The following is a 15,121-nucleotide window of genomic DNA, read 5'->3' as shown; positions in this document are numbered from 1 at the left end:
TTTAGAGATAAGTTGAAAAGGAAGGAGCTGTGTGTCATACTGGATGTGCTATTCTTCGGAGGGAGATATACCTCTTATCCTAGAATTTTGGTGGCATTGTTGACTAACAAACAAATTTTCCAAAATTTAATTTAGAATAAACACCAGTAAATCAGACAAAGAGATTGGCTCCAGCCCGAGGCACTTTCTTTGTTCTTGACAACTTGCACACATGAGCCTTATTAATTGCAGCCACAAGATAAAGGTAATGTAACAAAGGCACAGCCGAACAAGAATTAATTAATAAGAATTGGATATAACAATAAAAACACAGAATTTAACAATGGCATAGCCGACAGCATTTATTCACACATTTAATTGATCAATATAGTGAATTAAAGTGAGCAAGTTTTGGATTAGAATCAGGCAGTTATCAAAAAAAAAGGGGGGGGGGTGAAATTTTGAAATTTTGTGAATTAATATACAAGTATGAATCAATCATCTAGTAGTACAGGAATGGATGATGTTGAATTCTTCAGGACAATAAATCCTCAGCAAGTTTTTCCACAATTTTCTGGAGAGGACACTGATGACATATTAGCTTTTTTAGCTTCGTCAAGGAATTAAGGAAAGTGGGTAGATGGGCAGACTTCCAACTTCTCATCTTGTTAAGCTTGTCGGAAAGGCAAAAAACTTTCTGTATTCTTCCCCAATTTTGAAAGATACCTTGAAATACTCCAAGTTTAAAGAGACTTTAATTTCTCAGTTCTCCAAAGTAAGAAGTTTTGGCCTAATATATGGAAATTACAGAGAAGTACTCAAAAGGATAAGGAGAACGTTACTGAGTACTACAATAGATTACTGACCATTGCCAACAGTCTGAGTGTCTCTGATGAAGATAAACCTCACCTCGACTGGGCAGTTTTTCATCAGTTTAGGTTAGAGGTGAAGCAAGAGTTGAAGGAGACCGCTTATAAGAAAAAAATCACAAATCTTGAGGAATGTTTCATCGCCGTAAAAGAAAAGGAACAGATGCTCGGAGACATACTTCCCACATCTACTGCCAGCTACATTAACCTAATTAAAGAGGCGAATAATTCCAACTGTGAGAACAAAACTGAGAAGGAATCTAGCTCATGTAAGGGGAAGACTAAAGATCAAAGGGATAGTGAGGGAGAGAGAGAAAGATCAGTCAACGTCAATTGGGTGACTGACAATAGGACCAACATCATAAGGGAAGTGGGGCTAACTAGCATGGAAGAAGTACGATCATTGGTCAAACAAGAAGTTGAACAACTACAACAGCCCATCACGTACCGTCTTGATGCTGTTCTGAACCAGCTGGTGGCAGTAACCGTGAGATCCTTGGAATCAACTATCCCTCAAACAGAGAGGACTAATGAATTAATCAGACAAGAAGTCGAAAGACTTCAACAGCCTATGATGGACAGTCTTGATGCCGTAATGCAAAAGTTGGCGGCAGTGACAGAACGGAAACTCGAGGTATCTCTACCTCAATCAGAGAGAAATAATGATCAAAGAGACAGAAGGGAGCCTCCTAGATGTTTTAATTGTAACTAGATTGGGCACTTAGCTCATAATTGTTTTAGTAACAGGAGACCCTCCATGAGAAATAATAGAAATGAGTCGAAGTTTGGGCAAACTCCTCATGATTATGAAGGTAAACCATGGAGGAGAGGACAATGGGATCATGAACGACAAAGAAAGTCAAGAATGGTAATTAAGGGTAAAGTACAAGGATCGCATTGTGACGTAATGTTAGATACTAATTCCCAGGCCTCTGTCACAACAGGAGATTATTTTCAAGGAATAAAATCCCATGTATGGCGAGGCATTTCTAATCTAAGGAAACTGTTCAGACTATCGGGGTTATTATAATAAATTTAGTTTAATCCTTTATCCAAGTGTGAGCAAACAAAGTTTGCGCCTGAAAGTATCTTCAGGACCTTTGCATTATGGGAGATACTGAGATAGAAGTGTTGGTAGCTTGCTCCACCTTTGCAAGGAGTGCCCTGGTGTTGTACCACCTTACCCCAGTCCTGAAGATACTTTCAGGTGCAAACTTTGTATGCTCACGCTTGGATAAAGGATTAACAGATTGATTCTTCAACTTCAGAAGTGAAGAATCAATCTGAGACTTATCATATATCTAGCATTAAAATAGCAAATGACCAAGGTGAAACAGAAGAAACATTAGGGGAGGATTTCACCAGTTTATCTTGGGGTTTTTCATCCCGCAAAGCAGACAAACCGGCCTTGAGAACTCAACACTATGGACATAGGATAAACCGGGGCATGGCTTTGTAAAAGCTAGGTGCTGCCTTAGTAATTTTCTCACATTTTATGATAGACCGTAGCAAAATTAGATAAGGGAAATGGCTACACTATGATACTACTCGACTTTGCCCAGGCATTTGAGAATACTGTATAGAAAAGTATTACAAAAATTGGAGAAAATGGCAATGTATATGAAGCTGGTAGCATGGATGGGTGGAGAATGCTGACAGATATACAGACACCAGAGAGTAGTTTATTATTATTATAGTGGAGTGGAATCTAGATGAATGAAGGCAGCTAGTGAAACACCTCTGTTCTAGGACCACTACTATCTTTAATTTGTATATCAGTGATATATGGAAAGATTAAGGGAAAGGGGATATTTAGTTGTTTGCTGGTGATACAAAACTGTGTAGGGCAATAGTTGATATAATCCAATTTTTTAAATAATGGTTTCACACATGAAAACCAGAATTTATTAAATACTTCTATATATTTCACTCAGTATATCATTGTATCTTAGTTGCAGCAGTATGAGTAGGAGGAAACACTATTAAAGTTCCAGGGAAATAGTGTAGTTATGTAATTAAAAAAAAAAAAATTAATAAGCCCTGAACCTTCTGATTCTGGAAATTTTAGATAATTTAGATGTTCTTGGATTTTAATCTCAGCAGAACTGCCAATCTGTACAAAGTAGCAAAGATGACAAAAACAGGGTATTTGATAAACACCAAGCAGTGACAGAGGTGATAATTTATCTTTAATAAGTGGTAAGAAAGAAAATAACTTTGGACCAGTTTGAAGATGATATACAGATTATATTTGTGGAGTGTCCTTGCTATTTGTTCAGAAGCAGATTGTAGTCTGACAAAGGGAATGATAATTATCAATTGTTATTTATTTTTTTTTTTTGTATTTTTGTTTTGTTATATTCATTATTGTAATTCTTGTAGAGAAACTTATGTTGGTGATACATAACTGTCAATTTTTAGGGAAAGAACGTATACTGTTATATAAATTAAAAAACTTTAATTAATACTTCCTGTATTTCGGTAATGTTACCTTACCATCTTCAGGGAACATAAAATTAATGATATGTGCATGCAGGCACTAACACTGAACAAATATGGCTGAAGACAACAACTTCAGTTGAAGTCAGTCCTAGAGTCCTAAAATTAGTGCCTGCGTGCACATATCATTAATTTTATGTTCCCTGAAGATGGTAATGTAACATTACTGAAATATAGGAAGTATTAATTAAAGTTTTTTAATTAATATAACAGTATACATTGTCTTTCCTTAAAAATTGACAGTTATATTCATTAAGTGATCAAGTAAGTTTTATTTTAGAACACAGAACCTGTTGGTTCCTTCAACAACCACCCTGCTCTGTCCACAACAGATGGGTCATAAACTGAGCTAACCAGCCATTTACCAATGATAAGTGAAGTGTATTGTCAAAAGACCCAGATTTTGCATTAATTCCTTGTCTATTGAGACTATTAAAAGACATCTAGGACTTACACATGGATGAAGCTAACAAATTATGATTCGAGATTGGATACTGATAGATACTGATACAGTACTGATAGAAAACATAAATCATTGTTTTCTATCAGTACTGGTTATTTTACTCAGCAAAATGAACTGTTTCAACCAATTTGAGGATACTGCGATGGACAGTTCTGTATCGCCTACTTTAGCTGATTACTTTATGGAGTACTTAGAGAAGCAAATTTCACCATTTCTGCTCATATTTTTATTTAGCTATGTTAAGTTGATGATGTCTTTGCAATCTGGGCACATTCTGAAACAGAACTGCTTCAGTTTTTGGACAAAATTAACTCCTCATACACTTGCATTACGTTTACTATTGAGCATGAATATGACAACAGTCTTCCCTTTTTGGATACTCTAATACAGGATTTCCCAAACTATGTTCCCCGGAACACTGGTGTTCTGTGGAAAGTGAATAAGTGTTCCGTGAAAAATTATCGTAATCGATATGAGCCTGGAATGGTTTTAAATGCTGCAACAAGTTCAAACGTTTAAAAATCAGGCACTCCTCACTTTGCATGTGGATTGTGCTATTAAGGCCACTGTGTGCAGCCTTGACTCAGCCACCCATGCTTGTCGACACCTCTGAGCATGAGTGAAATATGGAGGTATCTATTCTAGGAAATGTGTGATCACAAGCAAGGTCAATGCGATGCGATGCAGCCCGGCACACCTATAATGTGTGCTTTTGAATTTTTGCGATGTGATACAGCCTGCTTCGGCGATAGTGTGCACTTGGCTTTACATGGAGTACAAGACCAATGATACTCATCTCTAACCAAGGTGCTCTGTTAAAATTTCAGGATTTGTGAAGTGTTCCATCGTAGGAAAAGTTTGGGAAACGCTCTCTAATACAATCGTAATTCGGCTAGCAATATTGTATTCTCTGTTTACAAGAAGATATCCTTTATAGGCAGATATATCCACATGGTTCACATTATCATCATCCTTCACAAAAAATCGGGTTTCATCAAAAGTTCTCGTAGCACTGAGCAGGCAATTTGTTCTTGTGACTCTCTTCTGTTAGAAGAATTAAACAAAATAAAACTATCACTTAATGAATATAACGAAACCACGATACAAAAAAAAAAAAATCAATAATTATCATCCCTCTACGTGACTACAATCTGATTTTAAAAGGATCTGTATACCCTACCTTATAGGGACTTCTGAACAAATAGCAAGCTCTTCACAAATATAATCTGTATATATAACCTTCAAACTAGCCCAGAAATTATCTTCTTTTTTATCATATTAAAGATAAATTATTGCCTCTGTCCTTGACTGGTATTTATTAAGTACTCTATTCTTGTCATCTGTGCTACTTTGTCCAGATTAGCCAGTCTGCTGAGATTAGACTCCATGAACATCAAGATTATATAAGATTTCTAGAATTAGAAGGTTCAGGCCTTACTTCTCATGCAGTTGACATTTGACTCCGATTCACTGAAATCAAGGATGTTGCACCACAGTAGGTTTAAATTTGACCATTTATTTCTTGAATCATATGAATCTCTGCACCACTCCCTACTTGTAATCAGACTCTATGCCTATCTCTAACTTTTGGGGTGTAATTGTTTATAAACTTTTAATTACATAATTATACCTATTTCTCTGAAAGTTTAATAGTATTTCCTCTTCTCATACAGCTGCACCTGAGGCATGTGGAAGTATGTGCATGCTGTATGACTTGCTCTTATGTTAATAGTTTAAATGTAATAGCTAGTTCTGCCTTCTCCATGAATGATGATCACGACATATTGAGCAAAATATATAGGAGTATTTAATAAATTCAAATTTTATTTCCCTTACATGTGTGAAACGGTTATTTAAAAAATTGTATAATAGTGGACAAAATTGAGTCAGAGGACATATTGTGAAATTTGGTAAAATAGCTCAATGGATTACTTAGATGTTGAAAATCATTCTAACGAATAAAGATAAGGACGTTATTATCCTTCTTTACAATGCTATGATTTGGCCACATCTTGACTACTTTGCACAGATTTGATCACCTGGAGTTGAGGATGAGGAGGTGGATGGGGATGAGGATGAGAGAGGATTCAGAGATGAATGACCAGGCTAGTGACAGGTCTGTTGACTGCTCCTATGAGGGTAGATTGAAGGTGTGTGTGGGGTGCAAAGTTTAATTTATTGGCAGAAAAGAGGGAACATGATAGAAACTTATAAGATATGGGTCTTATGAAATTGATACAAAGGAAAGTTTTGAATATTGACTGATAGAGAACTAAGGTTCATCTGTGGGAGTTGTGTAAGACTGATTATGAAGGGTGTGTAGACTAGATTTGCAGGCTAGTTGTGAGCACTCTGACAGTGAATGAATATAAGGAGAGAGATTATAGGTTTTGTGTATATAAAAGTTGGTGTAGCCTTTGGACTCCATGGAGATACCCATATAATAATTACTAATTCTATAAACTTTAATCCTTTTGCTATTCTTCAATATGAATGATAACATTGTGAATTCCAAAATGCAGTCCACTCTTATTTCTTGCAAGAAGATCTAGCTTTCTTCCTTTCAAAGAAAAAAATTTAAAGCTTATAATACCCATATCACCAAGCATGGCTTCCTCAGCTTCTGAAAAACTAGGTGTTTGCTACTAAAAGACTCTATTTCTCACATCTGCAGGTCTTAATACCATATAAATCCCAAATCTGCCGAACCTCGGGATATTGTTCATTTGCATGGTTTGTTTAAAACCTCCCTAAGAATGCTTGATGCTCTCCAGAAGAGAGCATTCTGATTTATTGATGAAGCTGATGAAACTCCATGCGAAGTGACCACTATTCCTCTGCTTTTTTCCAAGACCAGCTTCAGGATTGCCATGCCAATTCTTTCATTCTATCTGTTCTTTGAACATGGTTCCTCTCATTCTATTTTGCCCTCTGAAATAACTGCACCCTTCAGTTAGTTGTTCAAGAAATATGTCATTATTTTTTCTCCGATGCCACCTGCCTACATATTTTGCTAGTGTTTTGTAGGTTATGTAACCTTTTATATATAGGTTTGATATATCAAAAAACTGTTAAGAGAAAAAAAAATGAACAAACAAATATTAAAAAAAATTGTGTTTTTGAAGTCTAAAAATATTTTTCTGGTTATTTTTTTTATAAGCAAATATAATATTTAAAGAAAGTGTTGACTCTACTTTCAAATAGTAATATAATTGAAGTAAAAATCAAACAGTTTAATTTCTGCCTACTTTTTTTTCCAGAGAAGTTGGTCAAACACCTACACATGAAAGTCCAGCTAAAGATAAGCAGAATAAAGTTTTTGATACATCTTCATTGAGCAGGGAACAAGTAGCTCGTGTTGCAAATTCTAAGATTAACTTTGCATCAGGTGTACGAGGAACATCACAAAAAGCTAATAGTTCATTTTCTAGAAAAGAAGCAATTTCAAAACGACCAACTCTTTCCAGCAACTTTCCTAGTAAAAGTAGAGATGGTCAGATCGAACTGAAGATTTTATCTCAGCCAGAAGAACAACACCGTGCTCGTTACTTAACAGAAGGTAGTAGGGGAGCAATTAAAGACAGAAGTGGTACAGGATTTCCAACTGTTAAGGTATGAAATTTTGAATAAATTTTCATATTGTTGCTGAGGCATACTGTGACAGTATTTTCATGAAATTTGGATTCTTAGCTTTACAATTTTTTTTTTTTTTTTCAAAAGTTTGAAAGTCATTATTAATGCCAGACCTTGTTTATTTTATATACTTAAAAATACAGTGACATATTGTTTCATACACATAGACATGCAGTTTCTTCTATTTGAATTTTCTATAAATATTTCTGTGCACACTGTTCATTCATCAGTGATATCAAAAATTCACTAAATAATTTTTTGGGATATCAAAAATAATAATTTTTGATATCCCCATCTTCCACATAACCTTTTAAGGAATGTAAAGAACCAACTAGATCTCTGATCTAATGTCTGCAGTCTTCACCTTCCAGCAGTGCACCCTATTAGTAGGCATCTATATTGAATAAACAAGGATAAGCTGACAATTTGGAATTTAACCAACCAAATTATATTCTTATTGACCTGAATTAAATATGAAATGATAGTATGACACAATAGAATTTCATGCTGGCTTGAGGCATCACTCAGTTTAACAAGAATCTGATATTTCCATCAGAATCTGGACGAGGTGAAAACTCAGCTAATGGAACAAATTTTGCAAACCCCAAATCACTGTTAATAGAATTCAAGATTGCTACTATTAGCATAAGAGGCCTCAGTGAAAAACAGGTAGGACCAACTGAAAAACTAGAGAAGTACCAGGATGACATAATTGGTTTGACTGAAAGAAGGAAAAGCAGCCTGTTATTATCGTTATTGTAATAGTTATTATCCTAAATAACTATTACAAGATGTTATATTCAGGCAATAATCATCAGGGAAAGAAAGGAGTAGCTATGGCATTCAGCACAACATGAGATTAAGCTTCTTTGATGGCAGGCATTATCAAGCAAAATGATGTAGGCAAACATCAAAATGGAAATTTGATGTTTGTGTGTGTGTGTGATCCATAGAAGGTTCTACTAAGCAGGAAGTGGTGAAAAGAGAAAGTTAAATAAAAAGCAGAGAGGTTTCTCCTTGTTGCAGATCTTAACAGCAGAGTAGGAAATAAATACAGAAATATTATAGGAAAATTTGGAGGAAAGAGCAAAACTAATAATAATGGTAAGTATCTGCTGGATTTCTTTTCAAGACATGGATTAGTCATTACTAATTATTATTATGATTATTATCTGAGACTTCCAGGGAGTGAAGGACTCATTGAGGGAGGCTATAAATCACCCAAACCAGCTGTCATACCTTCCCTTAAATTCATTCAGACTAGATGCACTCACTAGCCCTAAAGGCAAACTATTCCACTCAATCACTGCTCTCTGGGAGAAAAACCTAGCTCTTACTCCTTTCTTGACTGTGAACAAACTTAACTTCCATGGATCCCTGTGTTCTCTTCCCACCTTCCATATAAAGAAAAATTTCATCAGATGATATCCTATATCACCCATTCAAAAGTTTATAGACCTCCATCATATCACCCTTCTATCGCCTGTTAACCAGTGTCAACAGTTTACATACTTGCAATCTGTCCTCATAATCTAAATTCCATAATCTGGATATAATCTTTGTAACTCTTCTTTGCACGCCTTCCACAGCTTCTTTATCCTCTTGGAACCCAGGAGACCAAATCTGTGCACAATAATCAAGGTATGGTCTTATCAAAGCCTTATAAAGAGGCAAAATTTCCTTACCCTTGCAGGTTCACTTCAACATTGCAATTATCATCTGAGTTGTATTTGCAACTTTTGTTATGTGACCTTTGATTTTCAAATTCCTATCCACCAATATGCCAAGATCCCTTGCCTCCTTAGTTTCTTGTACCATAACACTGCTAACATAACATATTGCTGGAAATCTCATCATGCCAAAGTACATAACTTGACACTTGGAATGACACTTTCTTCTTAGAATTACTCTGACATTAAGCCTCTCCTGGCATAAACACGCATCACAACCATTGCATCCTCAGCTTCTAAAAAACTAGGATTTCTCTTTTGCTCAAGACGTTACTTCACCTCTGAATAGCTGTTAACCTTATACAAATCACAAATCCACCCAGCCGTTGAATACTGCTCTCACATATGGGGTGGGGCCCCCTCAAAGGCTCCCTCAAAATGCTTGATTCAATAAAGAAGAGAGCAATCAGACTTATTATTGACCCATCTCTTACCAACCCACTTCCCCAACTTTCACACAGACTATTGATCTCTGCACTATGTGTATTCTACAATTATTTCCATGGAAAATGTTCAACTGAAATAGCATCAGTAATTCCCCCAATTAGTACTAAGCTACTTTGGAACTCATGCAGCTGCTGCTCAACATCCCTTCACAGTGCACCTTGAAACCCACAGAACAAGTTTCTTCTCCTCCTTATGGAACAGTCTTCCACTTGTTGTGTCCCCTAAGGAATACAATATACAGTCATATAAATCAAATCAGATGACTTCCTACCATACCAGCTTTGTTGATTCTGTTGTCTATTTCTATATTTAATTTACCATCTTTAGTAAAAATCGTGCGTAAATAGCTGAAATGTGTTACTTGTTCCAGAGGTTCCCCGTTCACAACACAGTTGACATTTTCAACAATTCTACCTATTTTCATTGTCTTTGTCTTTATAATGCTGACCTTCATACCATATCTATTACAACAGTTATTCAATTTAGTCAGGGAATCTTGCAAACTTGTAGCAGATTTATTTAGAAGTATAACATCATCCGCATAAAGCAAAGAGCTGACATTAATATCTCCAATTCTGATATCATGCTTAATACTACTTTCCTTCATGATGTGATCCATATAGATAATGAATAACAGAGGGGATAATGTACATCCTTGTCTCACACCAGATTTAACATTAAACCATCTTCCTGTACTTCCTTCAATTCTAACTGCTGACTTGCAACTTAAATAAAGACTAAGTATTGCTTGATATAAGGCCCAATTGACACCATATAACTGTAGCGTATTGAATAGCTTCTCTCTTGGCACCTTGTCATATGCCTTTTCCAGATCGACAAAACTTAAATACAGATCTTTGTTATATTCCCATGATTTCTCAACTATTTGTCATAAAGTGAAGATCTGATCCTGACAGCCTCTATTTGGCCTGAATCCAGTTTGTTCTTCGCCAAGCTTTTCTTCCACAATTCCTCTCAACCGTTTCTCAAGTAGACTTGCATAGATCTTGCCAGGAATGCTCAGTAGGAAATACCTCTGTAATTCTCACATTCAGTTTTATTTCCCTTTTTATATATGGGTACTATTAGAGCTCTACTCCAATCATCGGGAATTCGTTCCTCTGTCCAGGTTTTCTGAACTATGCAGTGCAGCCACTGTAAGACTCTTATACCACCATACTTCAGCATTTCTGGTGGAATATCATCTACTCCTGCTACCTTTCCACATTTCTAGCCTTTGATGGCTTTTTCTACTTCAAGTATGGAAAAAGCCATCAAAGGCTAGATGGTGTTTTTTACCACTGTGCTGTCATCACTGCTCGTTTCATTTAGCAATTCTTCAAAGTAATTACTCCATACTTCAAGGATATCTTTTTCTCCCATTTTCATGTCACCTTTATCATCTCTAACTCCTTTTACAGCACTCTTTCCTCCATTTCTAAGTTTCATCGACAACTTCCAGAATATCTTACCACCTTCTTGATATTTTTTCCTATGTTCTTGCCAAAATCCTCCCATGACTTTTGTTTAGCTAGTTTTACACAGTGTGTAGCTTTCTTACATTTGTCTCTGTATTCTCTAAGAGCAAAAGCTGACTTATTTGACAGGAACTTTTGATATGCTTTCTTCTTTTCCTTCACTGTCTCTTTAGTTTCCTGTGTCCACCAGGGAGTTCTGATTTTTTTTTATCCTTGCAGACAACCTCACCACATGCCTCTCTGGCTGAATCAGTCGGGGTTTTCTTCAAGGCTTGCCACTGAATCTCCAAGATTTGGTTCCTGTCCTCAAACTCTTTCATTTTTTCTTCAATAATCTTTGTGTATTTTAGTCTACAGTTCACCAGTTCACATCTGAGAGCTGCTCAACTTTTATTCACTTTAAAACTTTCTTACATGTTATTCTTTTCAATATGAAATTCAATTTTATCCTACTCAAGACTAAATAGTGATCACTTCCAATTTCAAATCCTCTGTACACTCTGTTGTCCTTCACAAGGGAGAAAACATCACTATAAACAATTACATAGTCAATGAGACTTTTCTTATTCCTTTCCTCTTCTCTCCATGTGAATTTGTGCACATTTTTATGTTGGAACATGGTGTTAGTAATAACCAGTCCATGTCCTGAGCAGAAATCCAACAGTTATTTGCCATTATTATTAGCTTTGCTCTTTTCTCCAAATTTTCCCAAAATATTTCTGTTTCTCACAATCATCTCCTACTCTGCTATTTAGATCCCCGACAAGGACCAACTTTTCCTTTTTCATTGTGTCAGTTGCTTTTTCTAAAGCCTCAAAAAATTCCTCCACTTCTACCTTAGTAGAACCTTCTGTGGGACTCTAGGCACAAATAAGTCTCACTGTCCAGTTCCCCATTCTCATATTTGCCCACATTCCCAGGGTATGGTGAGTTCTGCTGGTTCCTTCTTCATTCTGGCGAAACAGCTGAGATCGGGTACTATTCGACAGTTGTCATCTTGCAAGTTCTCTCCCTTGGAAAAATAATATACTTCTTCAGCGATGATAGGAACTGCCCCATTTGCAGCATATCAGCATGCACATGGGTCGGTACTTTTGCCGAAGAACATCTCAGATGGTTCCCTTGAATAAGGCCTCTCCTAACTCTCCCCTTACACTAGGGTCATCTACCAGCAAACTTCCCAAGATCTCCTGGACGACTCCTCGAGGGACTTCCTACTCTTCTTCTTTCAAAACTTCAGAAAAAGGCCCTTCGCCCCCAAAATTGGAGTTGTTAATATCAGCTCTTTGCTTTATGCTGATGATGTCATACTTTTAAATAAATCTGCTATAAGTCTGCAAGATTCCCTGACTAAATGGAATAACTGTTGTAATAGATATGGTATGAAGGTCATCAGTAACAAGACAAAGACGATGAAAATAGGCAGAAGCATTGAAAATATCAACTGCATTATGAATGGAGAACATATAGAACAAGTTAATCATTTCAGCTACTTAGGCATGATTTTTAGTGAAGATGGTAAATTAAATATGGAAATAGACAAGAGATCAATTATGGTAGGAAGTCTGAATAAATTTTGGAACAAGAGTGAAATTAGCCAACACATTAAATAAGCTGTATACAGATAGTGTTCAAAACAATTTTAACCTTTTAATCTTACTCTCTTACTCCATCATTGCTGCAATAAGTCATCATTGTCATCAATTTTCTGATGAATTTAGGCCTATAGGGAAAAATATATATATAGCTGTAGGTTTCAGGTTACAAAGAAAGATATATATATATATATATAATTATTTAATTACCGATGTAATTAAATAATTACATCAGTAAATGTCTTTTAGCATTTTTTGATGTAATTATTTGTCGACGTAAACTATAAATACATTATTTTCATTTTATATTGATCTCTAATTCTTGGGGAAAAAGTATTCAGAAATAATACAGTAAAAAGCACAATTTCATATATATAAAAAAAATTGACCAGCATATTTAATTAAAAATCAACTAATTAATTAATCCCAAAATCCTAAATTAATTATTTTAGTTTAGAAGCAAAAAAATCATTAAACTAAGAAGTAAAATAATATTAAATTACATCCGCTTGCCTTTTCAAAATTTATTTTTCTGTTTAAATCTGTTTCACCATAAATTTGCATTTCACACTTCGCTCAGTGATTCACTAGACACAGAGGACAAACGAACACTGGTCGCTGTTCACAACAGTAATGAACATTTTTTTCACAAATCAGAAAAAGATGAACCAAAAACAGAAACACATGCTTTATTGCAATAAAACACATGTTCTTTGGCTACCCCGCCGTGGGCCGAAACAGGCCAACCCATAATAAAATTTTAAGACAGAAAAAGTCCCATAGTCGAGGGTGTAAGGTTACATATCTGAAAGGTTACATATCTAAGGTTACATCATTTTTACGATTATAATTTGTTGAATTTTTTACTCGATCATAGGTGAGAGCTCCCAGTTTGCCCCTCCCTCTGCAGACACACATGACCATATGATTGCATTTTTATCAATGTATGAAAGTTTGAGAGTGCATTGCGCATCAGTGCTCATATTAATTTGTCCATTGCAATTAATTGCATGATAACTTTGAATACTTCTGCAGTGGAGGAAACAATCGGTTTGTTTTAGGATTTATTAGAAAACAACAATGAAGGAGAATGCTATATCATCATCATGCGTATCAAGGATTTTAGGCCTAGCATGTCCTGTTCCAGCCTTAGAATTCATCGTTTAAGAGGGCGTCCTGGTTTTCTTTTTCCTACTAGCTATATTTGGTTGGTATATTTGAAATACTCGAAGATGAAAATATGTGAACCATCATTTATAAGATGTGAGAATAGAGAATGAAAGGAAAGAATAAGTGTGAGTAGAAATACTTTCATTAATGCTAAACAAATTATTAATAATTAACATTTGTGATAGGTGTGTCCTATCAGTTGCTGGGTAGAGCAAAGTGCACGAGCCTATAAAGTCTATACATGAATAAGTGAATTTATGATTGCATAATTAAAAAAAAAAAAAAAAAACTTATGAGGGAGACAGAGAGTATTTCGAATAAATATGGTTTGATATAGCAGCCAATCATTTCGTAACATTTGTTGCCCATGTTATGTGTATTTCTCTGGTTTGTGTATATTTCGCTCCATTTTCCAAGAATTTTTTTTGTTTACCAAGACTCAGTGTACATAATATCCGATCTTTATTGGAATTATCTGCACTTTCGGGAATCCTACATTCATTAGGTTTTTTTTTTAGTATCAGGTTTTCATTTTCTTTAGTATCTTATCAATCTTACATGTGCTGGTATTTTTTTTTGTAGATCAACAACATTTTATAATACACAGAATATTCATTTTTATTTAGGAATAGATATTTTTTACTGTTAATTTTACTGTTAATTACTCCTGTTAAAAAAATAACAGGAGTAATTAACTCTATATTTAAACCAAACCTAGTTCAAAAACAAACCAGGCTAAAAGTATACAATACATTAGCCCTACCGGTCTTAATGTATGGAAGCGAAATCTGGACATCAAAACAAAAAGACACAAAGATTAACAACAGCAGAAATGAAGTTTATGAGAAAAACTGCAAAGTATACCCTATTTGATCACAAAAGAAACGAAGATATTATGAAAGAATTAAACCAAGAACCAGTAATTGAAAAAATTAAAAAATATAAACATAGATGGATGGAACACGTTCAAAGAATGAAAACAGAAAGATTACCAAAACAAGCCTTAAAGTACAAGCCATTAGCCATTAGGAAAAAGAAAACCAGGACGTCCTCTTAAACGATTCAACGATGACTTCTAAGGCCGGAACAGGCCATACTAGGCCTAAATCCTTGATACATATGATGATGATGATGATATTTTTTACTGTCTGTTGTTTCTGAAGACTAGAATAAAAATGTCTCTATACCATTAAAAAACCTTTGCAACCTCAACAGATGCTATACTGCATAGCAAGAGAAACATTTAGGTTTATTCTCC

The 15,121-nt window shown here is 35.3% G+C and overlaps 1 protein-coding gene across 2 annotated transcripts in view; it reads left to right on the top strand.

The window, feature by feature from the left end:
- Positions 1–15,121, top strand: part of NFAT (nuclear factor of activated T cells 3) — a 317,259-nt gene that overhangs the window by 69,789 nt on the left and 232,349 nt on the right. For both annotated transcript variants that reach the window (XM_090396732.1, XM_090396722.1), the window contains exon 3: positions 7,071–7,422. In XM_090396732.1, coding sequence (XP_090252858.1) covers positions 7,071–7,422 — 352 coding nt within the window. The remainder of the gene's footprint in view (positions 1–7,070; positions 7,423–15,121) is intronic.

The sequence above is a fragment of the Typopeltis vanoorti genome, chromosome 1 (genome assembly GCF_054136105.1).
Source record: "Typopeltis vanoorti isolate ZY-2024b chromosome 1, IOZ_Tvanoo_1.0, whole genome shotgun sequence".
Classification (NCBI taxonomy): domain Eukaryota; kingdom Metazoa; phylum Arthropoda; class Arachnida; order Uropygi; family Thelyphonidae; genus Typopeltis; species Typopeltis vanoorti.
Note: the sequence above shows the minus strand (reverse complement) of the source record. Positions and strands in the feature narration are given on the sequence as shown.